This window comes from Acipenser ruthenus, chromosome 26, assembly GCF_902713425.1.
Source record: "Acipenser ruthenus chromosome 26, fAciRut3.2 maternal haplotype, whole genome shotgun sequence".
Classification (NCBI taxonomy): domain Eukaryota; kingdom Metazoa; phylum Chordata; class Actinopteri; order Acipenseriformes; family Acipenseridae; genus Acipenser; species Acipenser ruthenus.
Window position 1 is genome coordinate 23,511,828 of NC_081214.1, and position 18,855 is coordinate 23,530,682.

Below are 18,855 nucleotides of genomic sequence, written 5' to 3' on the forward strand. Positions count from 1 at the left end.
CTATGGAGACGGGTCATGAGCGCGCTGTAGAAAAAAGAGAGGACGCGTAATCAGTGCGCGCCCACCCCTCCTCAGCGCTGTACTCCGGACGACATCACGCTGCGCCAGCGCTCTCTCTCTCCGGTGAAGATGGCTTCGTCTGTTTGGAAAGGGCTGGTCGGTGTCGGGCTCTTAGCGTTGGCTCATTCGGCATTTTCAGCGGCTCAGCGTGAGTAGAAACCCCAGTCTTTAGTATTTGCAGGACCGGATTTGTCCGAAGGGATGCCAGGTGTTGCTGGTTTCAGTGGAGCATTTTCCGGAGGATCTTTTGCATTTAGGGACTCGGGCCCTGTTGCCGGGTTTATTCCCATTAATAGTACTAATAATATTATTATATACACAAATAAATGCTGATATTGTCTTATTTCCCTCAAACAGATGAACAGGACCACATTGTTTACCGAACTATATGCCACGGTGTATTCTGTCCTCGTTATGTGTTGCTGTATGAAGTCACTGCTACACAATGCAGAGTCGTCACCGTACGCTTTGTTTTCTTGTGAACGGGAGGCTCCGCAACGTACTGTTATCGGTGTGAGGTGACTTTATTTCATGGTGCCCGGATATAAAATAAACACAAACATTTAGAAACCGCTTAACGGACTATACCCGATTCCAGTGTTGCGTGACAGAGATCGACGGTGGATTCAGTTGACGTTTGTTAAAATAATCCTCTCTCACTAGTGTGTATTTGTGAGCCCTGCTGAGTCATCGCAGGAAGAAACCCCGCTATGAAGCAAAACATAACGCAACGAGTCGATGTTTCAGCGGTTACAGGCTGCAGGTGTAGATATGGGGAAGCGAGTACAGTAGAAACGCGACGCCACACTCGTTTACAGCTTCAGGCCCCGGTGTATTAAACGATCGCTTCCAAAAACCATAACTCTCAAATGAAGTTTCATTTTGCCGTTCCCTGCTGTAATTAAAAACAGTTATAATAACGGTTTGCTTTTTTACATGGCATGTAAACCATGCGCCACGATGTGTGTTAACTACCACAGTGTGCATACGTAGTGCACGGCATTTTCAATGTGTCCAGGTTTTACTGTGAGCTAGTCACACTTGAACGTGTTATACCTAGATACACAGTGGCCAATTAAGCTGCTAGTAAAACCTGGAATGGATCCAATTTTGATGCAGTGGTTTTTTTTTTGTCGTCACTTTTATTTCATAAATATAATTTATTACAGCAGAATTTACTTCTAATTTAATGTAACGAATAGGGTTTGTTTGTAAACCTGAATCACACAACATAACCGGCGGATTTTACAAACCCCAGTTACTGCTAACCATCGACGACCTTACATTAGGTAGACCAATATTTGGGCTAAATTGGGTCTGTAAAATCAGACCACTCTGGGCTTTCCTGGAAGCATAGATAGAAGCAGGTGAGGAGTGACTACTTCAGCTCAAAGTAAAGTTGCTCAAAGTGCTAAGCAATGGGAGTCTTTCGATTCCTACAGAATGATTTGCAACACAATAATAAAACAGAACCCTAAAATGTTGCTTCTGCCTGAAGGTTAGCTCTATGATTTGATGCTGGTGTCTGACAGGTGAGTATTCTGACTGTGTAGACTGTGCAAAATAGTTTCTCAACTTTTCAACAAGATCCTTTCACAACTGTTGTAGAGGAGAAAGAGCTGAGTGGTACAGTCCCACGTGTTGTGCCTTTGTTACCCTGTAAGCACGTTTTTAAGCAGTGCTTTTAATATATATGCCTATTTTCCTTTCTTTAGATCGGTCCTATATGCGACTAACGGAAAAGGAGAATGAAACACTACCGATCGATGTAAGTGCTTGCTTGTTCAGATTTGTTTTATGTCTCTCTTGGAGTTTAGTGTCCAGTGATTAGACTGTCCTGGGATTCAACTTCTTCAAGCAAAACTTGAACTGTTTGAACAATTGTTGAAGTCAGGTTCATTCAGTTGGTTCAGCTAGTGATGGGCATGGGATCAATATATCCAAATCAGTCATGTGTGACTTGTCTTCATAAAAATGATAATCCGCACAGTAAAAATTTATAATCCTGCCATGTTCCGTCTGAGCAGAAGTACTGTAGTTTACTGTTGATGCTGGTTTGCTGTGCATCGTTTCAGCTGCAGTTCCAGTACCAGTAATAATCTCTCTGTTGTGTTTGCTTTTGTAGATTGTCCTTCAGACACTGCTGGCCTTTGTGGTAACTTGTTATGGCATTGTACATATTGCGGGGGAATTTAAAGACATGGACGCTACGTCAGAGCTGAAAAACAAGTATGTTTGTTTCATCACCAACACGCCACACTTTATAGATATTGTATGTATATTGTCTATTATACATTCTATAATATTGTCTTCTGTATAGATATTGTATGTATATTGTCTGTTCTTTTCCGATTGATTTGAACTTGCAGGTTAGTCTCATTTGCCCAGGTACTGTCTTAAGGTTGCCATTTTTAGCCTTAGAGTCTTGGCCAATTTTAACTAAATTTCTTCCATGTAATCTTGTATGCACGTCCCCACGGCCATTTATTACTAGACTGTCTAATGTGAAAGTGGTAGAAAAATATCTTTGTGAACCTAGTGTGGCTTTCCTGCTCTATATACCCTGACAAGACCTTATGCCTAAACCAAACCCCTGCTTTTTTCTGCTATTTTCAGGACTTTTGACACGCTGAGAAATCATCCTTCGTTCTACCTTTTTAACCACCGGGGCAGAGTGCTTTTCCAGCCCCCTGAGACCACCCCCGTCCCCAGGCAGCAAGCGCTGAACTGCAACCCGCTGAGGTTACGGAAACTAGAGCATCACTGAGACTTCCTTCCTTCCACCTTTCTGTATTAAATATTAAAATCTAACTCTCCGGGGTGTAAAAAAAAAATGAGTATCTGCTTTAAAAAAAAAAAAAAATCTTCCATTACTTGCCTTATAGTTGATGTGTTTTTTTTGTTTTTTTTTTCTTTAGACTGTGCTAACTCCTTTGCGTGGGGGAGGGAGGGAGGGGGGGTTGTCCTGCTTGTATATTAGTCCCACGTAAAAGTAAATTAAAGTGACTGAACCAAGTCAGGGATCTGCCCTCTACTCTAATCAAACAACGTGTTGTTCGAACCTTAGGCTACTGAACATTTTTGTCTGCCTTGCTGTTAAGACTGTGAGGTATTTAAGGATTTTTTTTTTTTTACACCCTGCTAAGCAAATGTAATAAGATACAGTAGAAGATGTATAACTTATTTAGTGACAGTATTTATACATTGCTGTTCAGGATTTTGTAATACAGTAGTTGAAAAAAATTAATAAACCGTCTTCATTGGAAATGAAACAATAAAACATGCATTTGTGATATTGGGAAATAGCAATTTAATATTGCTAATAAATTAAGGAAACTTTCATACATTTTAAAAGCCAATACTGCAGGTCATTTTCTGTTCCATGTTTGTTATGTACAAAAGAAAAAATATGCATCAAATCATTTTTAACTTAATAAAGTCTGTTTTGAAAATGTGTGCTCAAGCATTATGTTTTAAATGGATTACATAATAAAAGGTAAGAACATAAATAATAACTTGCTTCTAACTATCAGTGAATTGTACTGCCTAACAAATAGTTAATCCTGATTATATTGTGAATTGATCACTGCTGGCTTGAGAGCTACTCTATCTCCTGCTGTTTAAAGTCCCAGAGACTGTCAATAGGCACAGTTTTATCGCACTGGAAAACAGATCCATGTATAAAAACCACATTTTGCTCCTGGTTGAAATAAAAACTTGGGAGAAGGTTTGCAATGAACACTCGTGATTAAAATGAGTACAGTGGTAGACCCATGGCCCGTAGTGGATATAGAACACAATGCATGCATTATTATCTTTAAAAGAAAATAAACTAGTAAGGAACTGCTTCAGCAGATTTTAGTGCTTGATACTAGTTTCATAACACTTGAGTTTTGGTTTCCTTTCAGACATCCTGGAGGAAACAGCTTTGACAAACAGTAACCAAGGTGTTTTGTGACACTGGGACTTGGCATGTTGTGTAACAGAATAAAACAGAACTGGACGACATCTGTAATAAGACTTGGGAGGATAAAAATATTTTTAAAAAGTATGGTAGTTAACCCTGGTGTTTCTCATCCTGGCTACTTTTACTGCTGCTCTTCATGAGCTGCCTTCACAGATACGGTTAAGAGGAGACGGCGAGCACCCAATGCACACATTCACACTGTACAGGCAAACCTGCTTACAACTGCTCAAGGGACCAGCTAAAAGCTGCCCTAATACCCAAGTCATTTAGCACAGGTGGGGCTGAAATGACACACAGCACGTGTGATGGAAGGCTGCAGAAAACAGGTACTTTGTAGTTTTAAGTTAGGTGCCCACACATGGTTCATCACTTCCACTCTACCTTGTCCATGTGGTTAATACAGCGTCCACTCCACACATGTAAACGGCAACACTATTTTTTCTCTGACATTTATTTTTTTCTTTTTTTAAAAAAAGATTTAATAAAATGTTCATTTATATTATATAATAACAGTTACAAAAAGTTCTTTTTATACAGTTTATTTTCTTTAAAATATTTTTTATCTTACGGTCTGGTAAGAATACTGTCCAAAAATAATCTCTTTGTTATTTTTTTTGTATGAATATTAAAAAGTAAAATACACTTTCATTAAAAAAACAAAACCATTACGGATTGCTTAAGTACTGGGAAAGATTGGGACAATATGGGAACAATCAAACCAGCCTAAATGAACCGAACCAAACAGACATGGACTGCAGTTCAAACCTGACCAGATAGACCCAGACTACCTTTAACACTTTCCATCAAACCCGTCTAAATATCCAGCTATGTGCTTCCGTTTCCATCATAACCTTGGGAAATCAAAACTCTGAGCTCAAAGCGATGTGTGATCACGATCAAGCACAGATCAATCAAACTGAAAACCTAAAATTGTATTTGAGCAAACAGAATGCACAACCAATCATTACCGTTAAAATAAAAGCAAAAAGCGCAGATTTACGCACTTCTGCCTCGTACCAACTGCTCGAGCGATCTGGACATGCCTGCTGCAAGCTGCAATGGACCAGATTAACGAAAACCAAAATGCAGGATTGGGTTTGGAGCTTTAGGCAACATGTTGCACATTTCAAAGGAAACCTTATTTTGCAAGTGCTGCTGGACGCTTCAATCGATTAGAACAGTCTTGTTGGTCAATAAAGGCCTAGTCTGGTCAGGTCGGGTCGGGTTGGGAGCTGCCCAGGTCCATTTTTTTTTATGCGAGTTTCTTTGCCTTGTACGACCCAATTCTAAAAATGGTGGGGAAAAAAACGAAAAGAAGTTGCAGACAGAGGATTAAGAATGAAAAACAAAAAGCCTGAGGTAGATTAAAGTTTCCTCATCGAGTCACAGGGTTTTCATTGGTGTCAATGAACAGGAGGAGCAGGGCTGTGGGTAATTACTCCTAATCTTTACAAATCCCCACACCCTCACCCCGCCTTCTCCTGCTCACTGCTGTGACACATGCCCGTCTCTTGGGTCTGGGGAGGGTGCAGCTCTGCTTAACAGTCTGAAGTCTTATTAAAAATCACAGTTGCAGATTTGAACTCTACCCTGTTGCTTGGATGTATATGACGGTGGAGGGTATGTGGGTGTGAGATGGATTAAAAGAAGCTGGGATGTATTTCTGCAAAGCTGTGACATCCTCCACTCACCTTTTCAATTATCATCAAGGTAACCTTACTGATGTGCAATATTTATTATTTCAGGCATTGGTCCTATGTCCAATGTTGTCATCCTCCCACCCCACCTTTACCCTCACGTGGGGTAGCAACAGTCAATGGCTGCTCTGTGCCATAGCCCTTGGGGCAGGTGGAAGTCTAGACCGCCCACACTTGGAACGTGTTTAGACTTGTGAGGAAACTAAGAGTCCCCCTGCTACTCCCTCTCCCTCCTCGAGTCATTCAGTCACTGCGGAGGTTATCCTGAGCACCGAGGAGCCTGGCTTATGCTGGCAGGATTTTGGCAAAAAAAGGGGAGGCGGAGAGGGAAGGTTTGGCTGGCCAGGCCCTTCTCCTCTCGTACCCTCCTCCCTCTCCGGTAAACCGCTCCGTCTTCGTCGCACTCTGGCGGTTCGTCCGTGGCGCTCGAGCCTTTGCCCGCTGTTGGGCAGGCGTTTCTCCACAGGTGCAGCGCGGGGCCCTGGTTACCTGTCGTGGACGTTGTTCACGCTGTTGGGCCGGTACTTCTCCTCCATCTCCTCCAGTGCAGTCTCCAGCTGCTGGATCAGCACCCGCTTCTTAAACCTGCAGCGAGGGAGATGGGGGGGGAGTTCATGTGAAGAGGCATTTTCACTTAGTCAATTCATCGGAAAACAGGATCCCTTTAAATCCACCCTACTGGTCCCTACCTGGGAGTTTTCCAAAATGCACTACAGGAGATTCTGTACACAAAATAATTCAGTTTTCACATGCAGCTGTTTCCATCAACCTAATACACATCCATTATCTCACAAGCTCATCCGAGTAAGGGTTTATTGCTTACAATGGGTGAAGTAAAACTGAACTATTATCTGCTCACACCTTCACACCTATGGACCAGTGTGCCCCTGCCCCTTATCAGAACGGAATGAAGGGTAGCGTACCTGGCTGCCTCCTTGATGGTGTGGTGGATGAAGTATCTCTGCACCTCCAGAGGTCCCTTCACTTCTTCAAGTAGTTGGAATACTGTCTCATAATCTGAAATCACAGACAGCAGAGCTCAGGTGATGAACAATGGTGACAACTTTAAAACCAACAGTGTTATTGCAATATGACTTTTAAATGCACATATTTATCTCCTCTAGCACACAAATAAGACATTCAAACTGCGAAACACCAAAATCTACAACACAGCATATCGTCAATTGGCACATTTTTATATGCACTTGTTTAAAATGAATGAGGAACGTTGCTTCTACAGGAAATGTTAAGAACCAAAATTTAGGAACTGAATAAGTTTCAAAAACAGCACAGAAACTAGCGAGAGCTTGAGGATCTGAGATTAAAATAATATTAGAAAAATTGTGCATGGGGGTCACATGTGCAATTTAAAGATGTGTGTGCGTAGTGCTCCATACTCACTCCTGCCTGGCTTGCGAACCTCCTTTAAGACCCGAGACCGGAGCTCTGCATTGGACCCATCAAGAGGCAGGACACTGCCAACCCTGAGTGCTCCGGGCAATGCGGACTCGGCACTGCTCTCCATCGCCCCCTCCTGGTCTGGAGGAGCCCCTTCCTCACAGTTCTCAGCAGGGCCTGCCCCTCTGTCCACAGCAACAGGGTCTGGCCTGTCGTCCAGCCCGTCCTCACTCAGACACCCCACATCCTCCGGCTGGGACTCTGCCTCGACCGCTGTCCCCGTCAGTCTGTCCTCAGGGGTCAGGGACGTCACTTCTAACCCGTCCAGCGCCGTCCAGTTCTCAGGCTTCCTCTCCCCGTTACTCTCCACTACCATCACGCTGTTCACCTCCACGCCTGGAAAGAGAGAGCGAGAAGAACCAATGCAATACAGATCACAACACATACAGGGCATGTACCGTTCCACACACTCCTAATGTCAGGGATCCCACAAGACAAGACCGAGTCATTCCAGTAGGACTGTGCAAATAAAGACGACTGTCACACAGAGCCATCGTCTGGTTTCTGGTAGTTCTACCTGTTGAGGTGGTTACATTTAAAGGAAAATAACAAAACGCCACACTCACACAATCTCATTTGTTTATGATGATCCTCAAACTAATTTAGAATAATTTAGAGCCAGGTCGATCACGGTGTGGCCCTACCTTTTTGCAGTGGGATGGGTTTGATTAAGTTCTGGTGGCTCTGTCCCCCGGGGGAGGAGGGTGGCCCCTTGCCCACCACGTGGTTAGTGATTATGGGGGGCGTCTGCGGCCGGCGAAGCAAGGGGGACATGCTCCTCCGTCTCTTCAGGGCCGCAGCAGAGTTGGGGTCTCCTGCGCTCCTCTTCAGCTTGTTCTGGGGGCTCGCCACAAACTCGTCCGCCTCATCAATCATCATTCCCTGCAGGGGAGGAAAATGGGAAAGGTTTAAAACAAAAAAAACAACAACATGAACAAATGAATGGCAGTGCAGGGCAGGATGAAACTACTGTTCTTGGTCAAGCTATAGCCCGAGGCCAATATCACGCGAGAATGTTTTGGGTACCTTCTTGTCCTGTTTAAAAGGGTTCCCGAATGTGTGCAGGCGTTTCGGCTGGTCCGGGTCGATTTCTCGGAGGGGTGACGTCATCATCTTCAGGTACTCCTGATAATTCCCCATCTGAGCCACAGGGATGCTGTGCAGGTAGTCTGGAAGAGGTAGGACTTACTCAATAACAAACTAACAGTGTACAATGCACCTTTGTGCACAATGCAACAATGTTCTGCCACACAGCTGATGCATATCCACTCCCTGAACAATGTTTAGCCTCAATTCAGGCTTGGATTTGTATCATTTTAAACAGAAGTTGACCCAGAAACTACACAGTTTGCATGAACTCACGTCTTAACTGTAGAGAAGTTATTGTAGTCTTATTCAGTTATAAAAATAAATGCATGTTTAATAAACCCCACTGCTGTGTTGCAGTCGGGTCGGAGGGGATGCGACAGTCACCTTCATCTTGTCCGCGGATGAGTTTCTGCGTTGTTCTCAGCAGGTTGGACCTCATTCGGGTCAGCTGATCCAGGAGATTCCTCCGGGGAATGTCAAACGCGTTCCTGTACGCCTGCGGCTTCAGGTCCTGGTGGGGCAGCAAGAAATTAGAACACAAGTAAAAAAAAAAAAAGAAAACTACCAAAAACAGATCCATCAGCTCCATCAGCTCCATGTGTGAGTGCGTCACTGTACCTTGTTCAATAGTGCTATCTGGAAGCCTGCAAACTCCTTCAGGTTGATATCGGTGAGCATGAGGGGGGCCTCCCCAGTGATCCCCTGCAGGAGCTGTTTGAAATCCTTGCGGTGTGCCAGTGAAAGTGCATTGGAGTGGTTCTTAACTTTGATCCCCGTTTCCTGGGGAGGCTTTTTACCAACAGACACTATGAGCCGGTCCGACTCCATTTTAGCCTGTGAAGTACAGAAGGGGGAGGCGGAGAAGAGACATGGTTAGACAACGCCAGTGCAGCTGCTATAATAATACTTTTGCTGTAATCGTGGTGTGTGCAAACCAGCAGTAAATGTTACATTAAACAAAACTTACCAAGAAGGCAATAATGTCTTAAAATCCCCAATACAACATATATATAAAATATATTGGGTATTATTTTGCTATGTTATCTGAATATTGTAAAGTATTGTGAAAGTTTCAGAAACCATTCTCTCATATACACACACATTATCATATTGTCCAACAGTTAGACAGACTCTGCGTACCTGCTGGCTGAGTTTCTTGAGGTAAGAGATGACGCTGTAGCTGAGCCCACAGTCCATGTTATCAGAGATCAGATTTGGGGCTCCCATCATTCGTAACGCCTTCTTTAATGGCTGGGGAAGAAAGCAGGAGAGTCAGCGGTGACCACAAAGAACCAGCAATTAAGAAAAAAAAAAAAAAAAAGCAGTTAGTGGGGCACTCTGCTTGCTTAAAGTCTAGTAACAGTAATCCCAGAGCAATGGTAATTCACAGGCTGCAGCAGGACCTACCAATAAGAAGTAAGGAGGCATGTTCTTCAGGTACGTCTCAAAAGCCTGGCGCCATTTCATGTTAGGTTTCAGTTTATGCACTTTGAACAAGTCATCTGGAAAAAGAACAGAAACAAAATCAAACTGGAGACAACTGGAGACGGGGGGGACTCAAACTGTATTGAAGCAAGACGAAAGATTTAGCTGTAACCATGATTATCAGACCGCCCCCCACCCCCAGACACACACCACCTACCTAACAATGGCAATAAGACTGGGTAGTTGTAAGGCATCACAAAGAGGTTGACGCAGGTTAAGGTAGTGCTGGCTTTCAGGTACCCGAAAGGCTGCCCCAGGTCACTGTACTTCCCACTGCTGTTTACAAACACCTGCAGACAGACAAGAAAGACTGGAATATGAATGAGCACTCTCCATGGACAGCACAGCGTTCTGTACTCTGACATGCCATGGAAACCCATGCTGCAGGCTTACACTTGTGTGGGTGTGTGGTTTATTTAACTCTATTACTGATGTACAGCTATGGCCAAAAGTTTAGCTGTTTTAAGGGCAGCAGTGTGGAGTAGTGGTTAGGGCTCTGGACTCTTGACCGGAGGGTTGTGGGTTCAATCCCAGGTGGGGGATGATGCTGCTGTACCCTTGAGCAAGGTACTTTACCTAGATTGCTCCAGTAAAAACCCAACAGTATAAATGGGTAACTGTGTGTAAAAAAAAATATATATATATATATATTTATATGTAAAAATAATGTGATATATTGTAACAATTGTAAGTCGCCCTGGATAAGGGTGTCTGCTAAGAAATAATAATAATAATAATAATAATAATAATAATAATAATAATAATAATAATAATAATAATAATAATAACCTAGAATTTTAGGATTGAGACATAATTAAAACTACAAAGCGGTATGTAATTCCATATGTTAACGGAACATTATTCAGCAGGTTTCATTCGACTTTATGGAGCAACATGTGTTAATTCTACAGGGCGATGCACAGCTTTTGGCCATAGCTATAGATCTTCTCATAGTGGGGTTTCTTGTAATCACATCTGTTACAAGCTTTCTAAAATACAATAAACCTGAACCAAGCAGCCAGTATTCCGCAGCAATCCCATGCTCAGTTTCTTTGGAGACCCGCTGATTCAGGTCTTCACTGTATGAAGTTACCTGCCAGCACACGTGCGGGGACTTGCGCTCCAGGATGTACTGTGTGAGCGGCGAGGGCTCCAGCTCGTATTTGTCGAAGGGCAGCTTGTCGATCACCATGGGCTCACAGTCCACACAGGAGAACCGTACAATGGGGTGGGAAGTCCGGGGAGGCTGGAGGACAAACACAAGCATACTTAAACCACAGAGAAGACAGAAACACGATGCACATCACAGTGCTTCCTCATTCTAAAAGTAATCTATTATAGTGCGAAAACTGTTTCTGGACTACCAATCACATCAAATGATAAAATAACACTAGGACACTCCTGCAAAGACTGCATGCATGTATCCTTACCAGAGTGGGGGAGTTCTGATCGGGCCAGAAGGATTCGGGGATGGGCCAGTGTCCGACAGGTACGCCGGTTTTGGGGTTGGGGCGCACGTAGATCACTTTGTGGCAGCTGTGCCATGGCTGGGGAGAGAACGAGGATGTGGGCCTGGCTGGGTCAACAAGACCGTCTGTGGAAATACAGGACAGACACAGGTGTAAAATCTGCAGAGTGAGAAGTGCTTATCCTATGTATTGCAATAGATGTTGGATCACGCTTTATGTTAAACTGCTATGCAGTGGGAGTCTTCTTTCCATCCCTGTGATGTAACGGCTCGGTTACCTTCCCCCACAGGCGGCGGATCAGGTCCTGTCTTCTCAAAGTTGATCACCACTCCGCTCTGCACCTTCTGCACCAGCGACTCCAAGCACTGATTCAGCATCCGCTGGGTTCGGACACAATAAGACCGGCCTGCGGGAAGAAAAATTAAAAAAAATAAATAAATGAAATTAAAGGCTTCGAGCCAAGGCAGGCAGTGTTTAGCCATCGCACACATTTACAGCAAACTCTGAACTGTATGCTGATGGAGAGTTGTGAGAGTGTGTCAGACAAAGAGTTACTGTATTTGCTTCCCCAAGACGAGCTGCATTCACAGAGAGAGAGAGAGAGGAGACACAGAGACACAGAGAGAGAAACAAAAGGAACCACACTGTCTCAGTTAAAGCAGTGCTGGCTATGGCTGGACCCACCTCCAGTGACCTCGCACATCTGCGTGATGGCAGACTCGTCTGTGGGGACGCTGCCCAGCTGCTCCGGCTCGAGGGAGGAGGCGCCCGGCAGACGCAGCACCAGCGCAAACAGCCTCTGGTCCCAGCGGAACGGCTCCTTCGTCAGCTCGCTGCCCGGCAGGGGCGAGTTCAGGGGCAGGTGCAGCTGCGGGAACAAAGAGAGGAACCGTTCAACTTCCAGAGCCCGGGTACACGAGAGACATATACACCCACCCCAGGTACACGAGAGACATATACACCCACCCCAGGTACACGAGAGGCATATACACCCACCCCAGGTACACGAGAGGCAAATACACCCACCCCAGGTACACGAGAGACATATACACCCACCCCAGGTACACGAGAGGCATATACACCCACCCCAGGTACACGAGAGGCATATACACCCACCCCAGGTACACGAGAGGCATATACACCCACCCCAGGTACACGAGAGGCATATACACCCACCCCAGGTACACGAGAGGCATATACACCCACCCCAGGTACACGAGAGGCATATACACCCACCCCAGGTACACGAGAGGCATATACACCCACCCCAGGTACACGAGAGGCATATACACCCACCCCAGGTACACGAGAGGCATATACACCCACTCCCCTGAACAAAGAACACAAACAAGACAAAACGGGTTTTTGTTTTCTCATGATGAGATATACATTGTATAGCACAGTATGTGAATTTATATTCAGGCAAACCGTTCAGTATTAGCGTTACAATCACAAGTCAAAAAACATTTTAAATACATATACTTGGAAGCTAGGTGCAACATTTCAACTTACATACATACAGCCGCCAGCATATTACCAGGTCACAATCAGCTCTGACCTCTGACGCAGCTTTTCTCCCACTATCTCAACTCTAACCACGCTTGCACACTCACCTCCTCTTGCACGCCAGAGCTGTGAGTCAGCTTGCTCCCATCAGTGATGGTGATGATCACCGAGGGCTCCAGAAAAAAGGGGTTTCTTCCCTAGAATGAGAAATTGTATTTAATATAAAAAAGATTTCACTACAACAAGCAATACTGTTTGTCGTAGTTGCGTTTGTGGAGAGCGGCTGGGTTTACCTGTCCATAGTTGTCGATGCCGGACACCAGCCTGTTGAGGTTGAGCAGGTCAAAGGAGGAGCGCAGCGCCTGGCCCAGTGTGGTCAGCCCCAAAGCATGCAGGTTCTTCAGCTCGTTCATAAAGGTGGCGTGATTCTCCTTCCAGCCAGCCTAACAAGCAACAACACAGATTTATAGAGCTTCTGATTTTTGCTTTTAAGAGATTAAAAAACAAAAAAACACCCCCAGTACAAAAAAAATAAAAAGCTGTGCATATCCAATGAACATCGGAAAAACACTGGGAACGGTTACTCAATTCACGCTGACTTCACCCCTTTCCCTGTGAAAATGTCCCTCCTTCCTGACTTGTATCTATCATTGATTTGTTCTGAATACATTAAACCCACCCCAACTACTCAGCTGTAGTAAATTCCTGCATTTCTATTGAAGGATTGGAACAAGCTTGCGAGATTTCAAACGAGATGTTCTTGCTCGAGCTATAATTGCAGTACTAGAGGTAGTATTTACACGTTCGGGGAATTGAAAACACAATTGCAAATTGTGGCGAAAAAAAAACACACAAACACCCCAGAAGGATTTCGTTGTGGCAGAAAGCAAAGGAAAGAAGGTAAAATTGAAGTGTGCAAGTACTGTCGAGTTACTATACATATTGGGACAGAAAAAAAAACTAAAAGTTACCGAAAATAACAGTATATATGCAGTATATAAAATGAGAAAGCCCAGAAAACAAAACAAATTTACATGAAATTTATAAAAACAGAAGCCCCAATTCTTATTACTCGTGATATTGAGTCAAATAATAATGCTTTTTGTACACTTCAGATTTGCTGAGATTTTTGATCTATTTAATTATTTTATTTACTGTTTTAAACTTGTCACAAGACACACAGTACTCAGGGGATAAATGTGATACTGTGTGTGCCCACGTGGAGCAGCCTGTACTTCTGTAAGGAACATGAGATTTAGATTCCTGGAGCGTGCTTTTCCTGAATGACCAAGCATCCCAAGGCACTTCACAATACCTCAAGTCAAGGCTGGTTAATTGGAGATGGAGTATGCAGAGCTAACAGAGTCAGATTGATGTCGCAGGGAGTTCCAGCCGTCACATGAATGCAGTACAGCTCAATCCATCTCCCTACCGGAATACTTCCACATAAGAAACTGTCCTGATGACGTGCGCGACCGCTTGCAGAGCGCAAACCGATTTATATTCTGCAAGTTGCTTGTGAATGGCTTGCTGGGTTGATTTGAAAACGTGTATATTCCATCATAATGGTGGGAGAACAAAAACACACAGCTGCATTAACTTTGGGTTTAATAGAAGGCAAGTGCTTAATGCCATGTAATGGGAAGCAATGGGTAGCCTGGTGCTGTGCACTGGGAGGCAGCAACAAGTGAAACACACACGGCAATGTGTTTGGTAGGTAATGGGGACTGCAGTGTGATTGCCCAGCACTGTCATGTGATGGAAGAGGATCCGTACACGACTGGTTTGTCTGCAATGTGATTACAGGAGTCTGGAATGCAGTTCAAGAGGCTCCGTCTCCGCAGACTGGGGAAGGGTTAGGATTTGTTGTGGGTGGCGTCACATTTAGATAGACCATTATTATTATTATTACTATTATTATTATTTATTTCTTAGCAGACGCCCTTATCCAGGGCGACTTACAATCGCAAGCAAATACAAATACATTCAAGTGTTAGAAACAAAAAAAAAAAAAAAAAAACCAAGGCTGCAGTTGGTTGGGAAGAACACGTTCCTGTGGTTTTTGTGCGCCTACAAGATAACCATATCTTTAAAATACATCTGCAGAAAGCCTTCCGATCCACATCTCTCTGCAACAGCAATGGCTATCCGCTCATCAAGTGCTGGGAGCAGCTCCACAGTGATCTGGGAGTGGGAATCACTACCCATTCTGGAATGCTGCCTTTCTTATCAATACAGTCAAAAAGAAGGAGTCAGCCTGCGATCAGCACCCACCAGGCAAGCCCAGGCACTTCCAGTCCAGGTCTCTCTCCCAGCAACATCTTTAAAAACATTGCACTGAACCAATCAAACATCTGACCAGGTCCTTGAGTATTTGATTGTTAAATTCTGCCACTTACACCCTGGAATGGGCTGGATGCTCAGGTTACACACACCTTGTCCTTGAACTCCACAACGGAATAGTTTCAGTGAATCCCGGAGCCCTGCGGACCAGAGGGGTGTCCCGGTGAAATTGTTCATATCAGATTTCTCTTAACAGGGAAGATCAATCGGAATTATCAGCAACCCCAGTTGTGTGGCTGGGGTTAAATGCAAGGCAAGGCAGTGTGCTGCTACTGTACCAAGTGATTGCTGTAGAGTAATAGGCTTCACTCAACAAGATCCAACACAGCCATCAATCTCTCCCTCACCGCAGGCAGTGCCGCTCGAGGGCAGAGGAGAGGGGGGCATCGATTCACACTGCGAATCTTCAAGCTCTCACGCTGCTGTGGCTCCTGCCAGCACAGCTCCCATCTCCTCTCCTCCAGGGCTCATCAGGAGCAAGCTAACCAGAGTAGCCATGGAAAGGTTTCCTTTTTCTTATGCAAACAAGCTGCATTCACCAGACATGTATTTTCCGGACCGGTGGGTGGTGCCCACCCTGCATTGAGATTCCACAGCCAGCGGGGATCAATCATTTCTGCACGAAAGATCTTTTGAATCAAAAACAAGTAACACACATTCCTCCGGCTTTAACACAGTCTTGGCTGTGCTTGACATTGCGTAAAAAAAATATTTTTTTTTTAAAAAAAGCAAGCAGGAGACTTATTTTAGATTGCGAAATACTTTCGACTCAAGGCACTACTGCAAAGTGTTAGGCAACACTTATTTGAAGGAGAACACTTGTGCTCCAGAACCGCATCTCAGCGTCACAGGAAATCACAGGTGGTGGTTTTGCCACATGCAGGCTGCAAAGTCATCTTATCCCTGGTTAGCCTTCCCTCTGTGTAAGAGTGAACTCTAGTTACTCAAGTGCACCTCCCTCTCCCTCTCCATGTTACTTTGCTGAAGTGATGTCATCCCTTTCTGCTCTGTCCCTGGTGCTGTGTGGCATGTGCTTCACCCATGCGTGCAATCGAGTTTGTTTCATCAGTGTAGCGCAGGCCTTCTCTGCAGCTCTGAGGCAGGCAGGCAGGCTCTCGGGAGCTCAGCTGAAGTGCTATTCATTCACAACGGGCCCAAGGAGAGACGGAGAAGATCTCAGACGAATGTGATTCGAACGGGTTCAAAAATCAGAACAAATACTGCGGAACACGGTTAAAACTAAATGCACCGTGGGAATGCTTTAACAAAACGGGAGGTCTAGACTCTCCCAGAACACTGTGGAGGCTCAGCATTCGGATGAAATCTTGCATCGGTGCAGACAGAGGAGGCTAGAACACCCAGGGGCTGCCTGGCACTCAGCCAGTAAAAGAAAGCGAAAACACTGACAGAAACACAAAATCACCACCTCTGGCAATGTCACGTCTGATTGCTTTGTTTTATAGGGTGGGGGCAGAAATATGTAAACAAACCAACGGATTTAAAAACAGTAGTGCATTAGCTGTCGCTTGCCCCTGGGGCAAATGTTGGGCAAATGTTGTAACGTTTTGCAGGAGCAGCACGGACGTGGAGCATGGGGAGGGGGGGTTGGGGGGGGGGGGGGTTGTATGTCTTTTATAGGAAAGACAGTTTTTTATTAATACTAGAGAAAGCACTAGGGATTGGGTAACTACCATTTGTCCACATAGAGACAGACAAGACACAGGGCTGGGCAGTTCCTCAAGGTGCAGTATCAAACAGTCACTGCATGGAGGTGTATCCCGACTAGTATTATATCCTACTGTTGCTCATTTACTAGAAAGCCATGCCCATCAAGGCCATGGATTAAATTATGAAATATTTTGCTGGTCTGTGATTACAGTGGCTGTGTGTGCGCATGCTGTTGTGGGGGCAGAGGGTTATAACATCAGCACCTTAATGACACAAATTTTAAAAAAGGCCTAAAATAGGTTTGCACTGTCTTGTCGCCTTTTACCAATAAACCTGCAAGGAGGTGAGCCATTGAGACGATATGCGAGGGGAAGACACGGGAGGCGGTGCAGTCGCCAACGTCCAACCAGGTCCATGCGTGTCCCCCAGCACGTCACGCGTGACGTGACGGCGGCTCATAAATCTCCCCGCCTCCATCTCAGCGCTCGAGCTCCCCCAATACAAAAGCAAAATGTCCGCCATCTTCACAGGCTGTGCTGCTCCGGCTCTGCGGGTATTTTGATCAAAAGTAGCCGTTTCTCGCCGCCGGGGGGGCGCCCCAACCCCGTATCTACGAACCAGAAGGGCTTTAGAGTCTCAATGTCAGAAAAATATTTCCGGTTAACCAATAAAAACACAATTTAAGAGGATTTATTTACCTTAACTCCGTATGGTGGCTCATCAAATGTAACTAGCATGTACCTGTCGCCTCTACTAGCAGGGTCTCGGGCACGCAGCTGTTAAAGAAAACGAAACAATACACGTTAATGCCGATTAATTTTAAAGGGACCCTGAACTCCTCAAAAGGCAAAAATAAAAGTCGGGGTAAAATGATCCTTTACCTTCATAAAGATCTCAACCGCGCCTTTAGCGATGTCCAGATACGTCGTACCCAAATAAGTCCGCTGGTTCATAGAAGCGGACGTGTCTATCAGAAAAAGTAAAATAGGCATTTTTTAAAATATGTTTATAAAAAAAGAAAATCTAGAATAAACATAGGGCCTATTTTGCGGCCTGGGTGCGTGTGTGTATATATATAATGTGTGTGTGTGTATATATTGTTGTTATAATCTGCCCCCCCGAGAGGGTCGCAGTGCCTCCCCTGCCGCCGCCTGTCTCTCTCTGTCTTTAACTGAGCACTGCTGGGGCTCGCGCTGATAGATAACTTCTCTTCCGAACCCACCGGAACGCCCGAGTTCTCCTGCCACTACGCCATTGGCCGGGGACAGGTTCGGTGGCCACGCCTCTGTTCTTTTTTATAATTTTAATATTCAATGAGGCTGGCGAGCCAGCGCGCGCGCACTCCACAACGTTTTTTTTTTTTGTTTTTTTTAAATCTCCGAAGAGCACGAGCAATTTTTTTTTAATAATTTCTAATTTTGCATATTTAATGAGATATGAAGGGGCGCGCATGGATGGGTCCGGCGGTTTAATTATTTGTAAATGATAAAAGAAAGTAGGCGGGATAAGTTTATGATATATATATATATATATATATATATATATATATATATATAGATAGATAGATAGATAGATAGATAGATAGAGATATATATAGATATAGTTATATAGATATAGATATAACTGATTTTATTTTAGGAACGGACACGTTGTTGCACGTGTATCTGGAAAATGCATATTTAAATACTGTGCAATTCACACACACACACACACACGCCATGATACTCCTTGTAAGCGCGGTCACGTCTTTGAAACGGGAAACGCAAGTACTCTCCCGCTCCAGCGTGACATGGCTTCTTGTGCTGATAGTTTGGTTTTGGTTTGGCAGCGCATCTGCACAGCGGTCATGTGAAGGAGCACTCGGGTAGGGGAATGTGGGCTGGGAGGGCTCTGGAGTCAGGGGGACATGCCGTGCCAAAGTAGCCTGTTTTACACTTTGCAGAGCTCCGATGTTTACGTGTATCACTGTGACTCACGCATACCACACTACACTTCGTAAATATTGTTTCATGGTTCTGTCTGACTAAATTAGTTCTGATCTGAACCGCACTTAAACAAGGGTGAAACCTAAAATGAGACTAAAAGAGGTGTCCAAAAGTTGTAAAATATAATG

The 18,855-nt window shown here is 44.6% G+C and overlaps 2 protein-coding genes across 2 annotated transcripts; one reads left to right on the forward strand and one right to left on the reverse strand.

The window, feature by feature from the left end:
* Positions 1-44: 44 nt before the first annotated feature.
* On the forward strand, positions 45-3,512 carry LOC131701722 (ER membrane protein complex subunit 5-like). The gene is made up of 4 exons (XM_059001392.1): positions 45-208; positions 1,776-1,828; positions 2,186-2,289; positions 2,677-3,512. Exons 1-4 carry the CDS (start codon positions 130-132, stop codon positions 2,825-2,827), a joined length of 387 nt encoding a protein of 128 aa, XP_058857375.1. The 5' UTR covers positions 45-129; the 3' UTR covers positions 2,828-3,512.
* A 121-nt stretch (positions 3,513-3,633) lies between these two features.
* LOC131701721 (integrator complex subunit 6-like) lies at positions 3,634-17,987 on the reverse strand. The gene is made up of 18 exons (XM_059001390.1): positions 17,624-17,987; positions 17,441-17,518; positions 13,025-13,174; positions 12,839-12,928; positions 11,910-12,093; positions 11,503-11,631; positions 11,187-11,350; positions 10,850-11,002; positions 9,914-10,046; positions 9,679-9,773; positions 9,412-9,522; positions 8,890-9,105; positions 8,656-8,782; positions 8,209-8,351; positions 7,827-8,064; positions 7,126-7,518; positions 6,648-6,741; positions 3,634-6,309 (listed from the first exon to the last, which is right to left on the reverse strand). The coding sequence occupies exons 1-18, from the start codon at positions 17,732-17,734 to the stop codon at positions 6,210-6,212; spliced, it is 2,709 nt and encodes a 902-aa protein (XP_058857373.1). The 5' UTR covers positions 17,735-17,987; the 3' UTR covers positions 3,634-6,209.
* Between the last annotated feature and the right edge of the window lie 868 nt (positions 17,988-18,855).

What these genes read in the sequence shown, in the direction of transcription:
- LOC131701722 (XM_059001392.1), top strand. Translation starts at nt 130, where the DNA reads ATGGCTTCGTCTGTTTGGAAAGGGCTGGTCGGTGTCGGGCTCTTAGCG. An exon ending in GGCATTTTCAGCGGCTCAGC is followed by an intron (nt 209 to 1,775) that starts GTGAGTAGAAAC and finishes TCCTTTCTTTAG; the next exon opens with ATCGGTCCTATATGCGACTA. An exon ending in ACGTCAGAGCTGAAAAACAA is followed by an intron (nt 2,290 to 2,676) that starts GTATGTTTGTTT and finishes TGCTATTTTCAG; the next exon opens with GACTTTTGACACGCTGAGAA.
- LOC131701721 (XM_059001390.1), bottom strand. Translation starts at nt 17,734, where the DNA reads ATGCCTATTTTACTTTTTCTGATAGACACGTCCGCTTCTATGAACCAG. An exon ending in AGCCACCATACGGAGTTAAG is followed by an intron (nt 13,175 to 17,440) that starts GTAAATAAATCC and finishes GTTGCTTGTTAG; the next exon opens with GCTGGCTGGAAGGAGAATCA. An exon ending in GATGTGCGAGGTCACTGGAG is followed by an intron (nt 11,632 to 11,909) that starts GTGGGTCCAGCC and finishes TTCTTCCCGCAG; the next exon opens with GCCGGTCTTATTGTGTCCGA.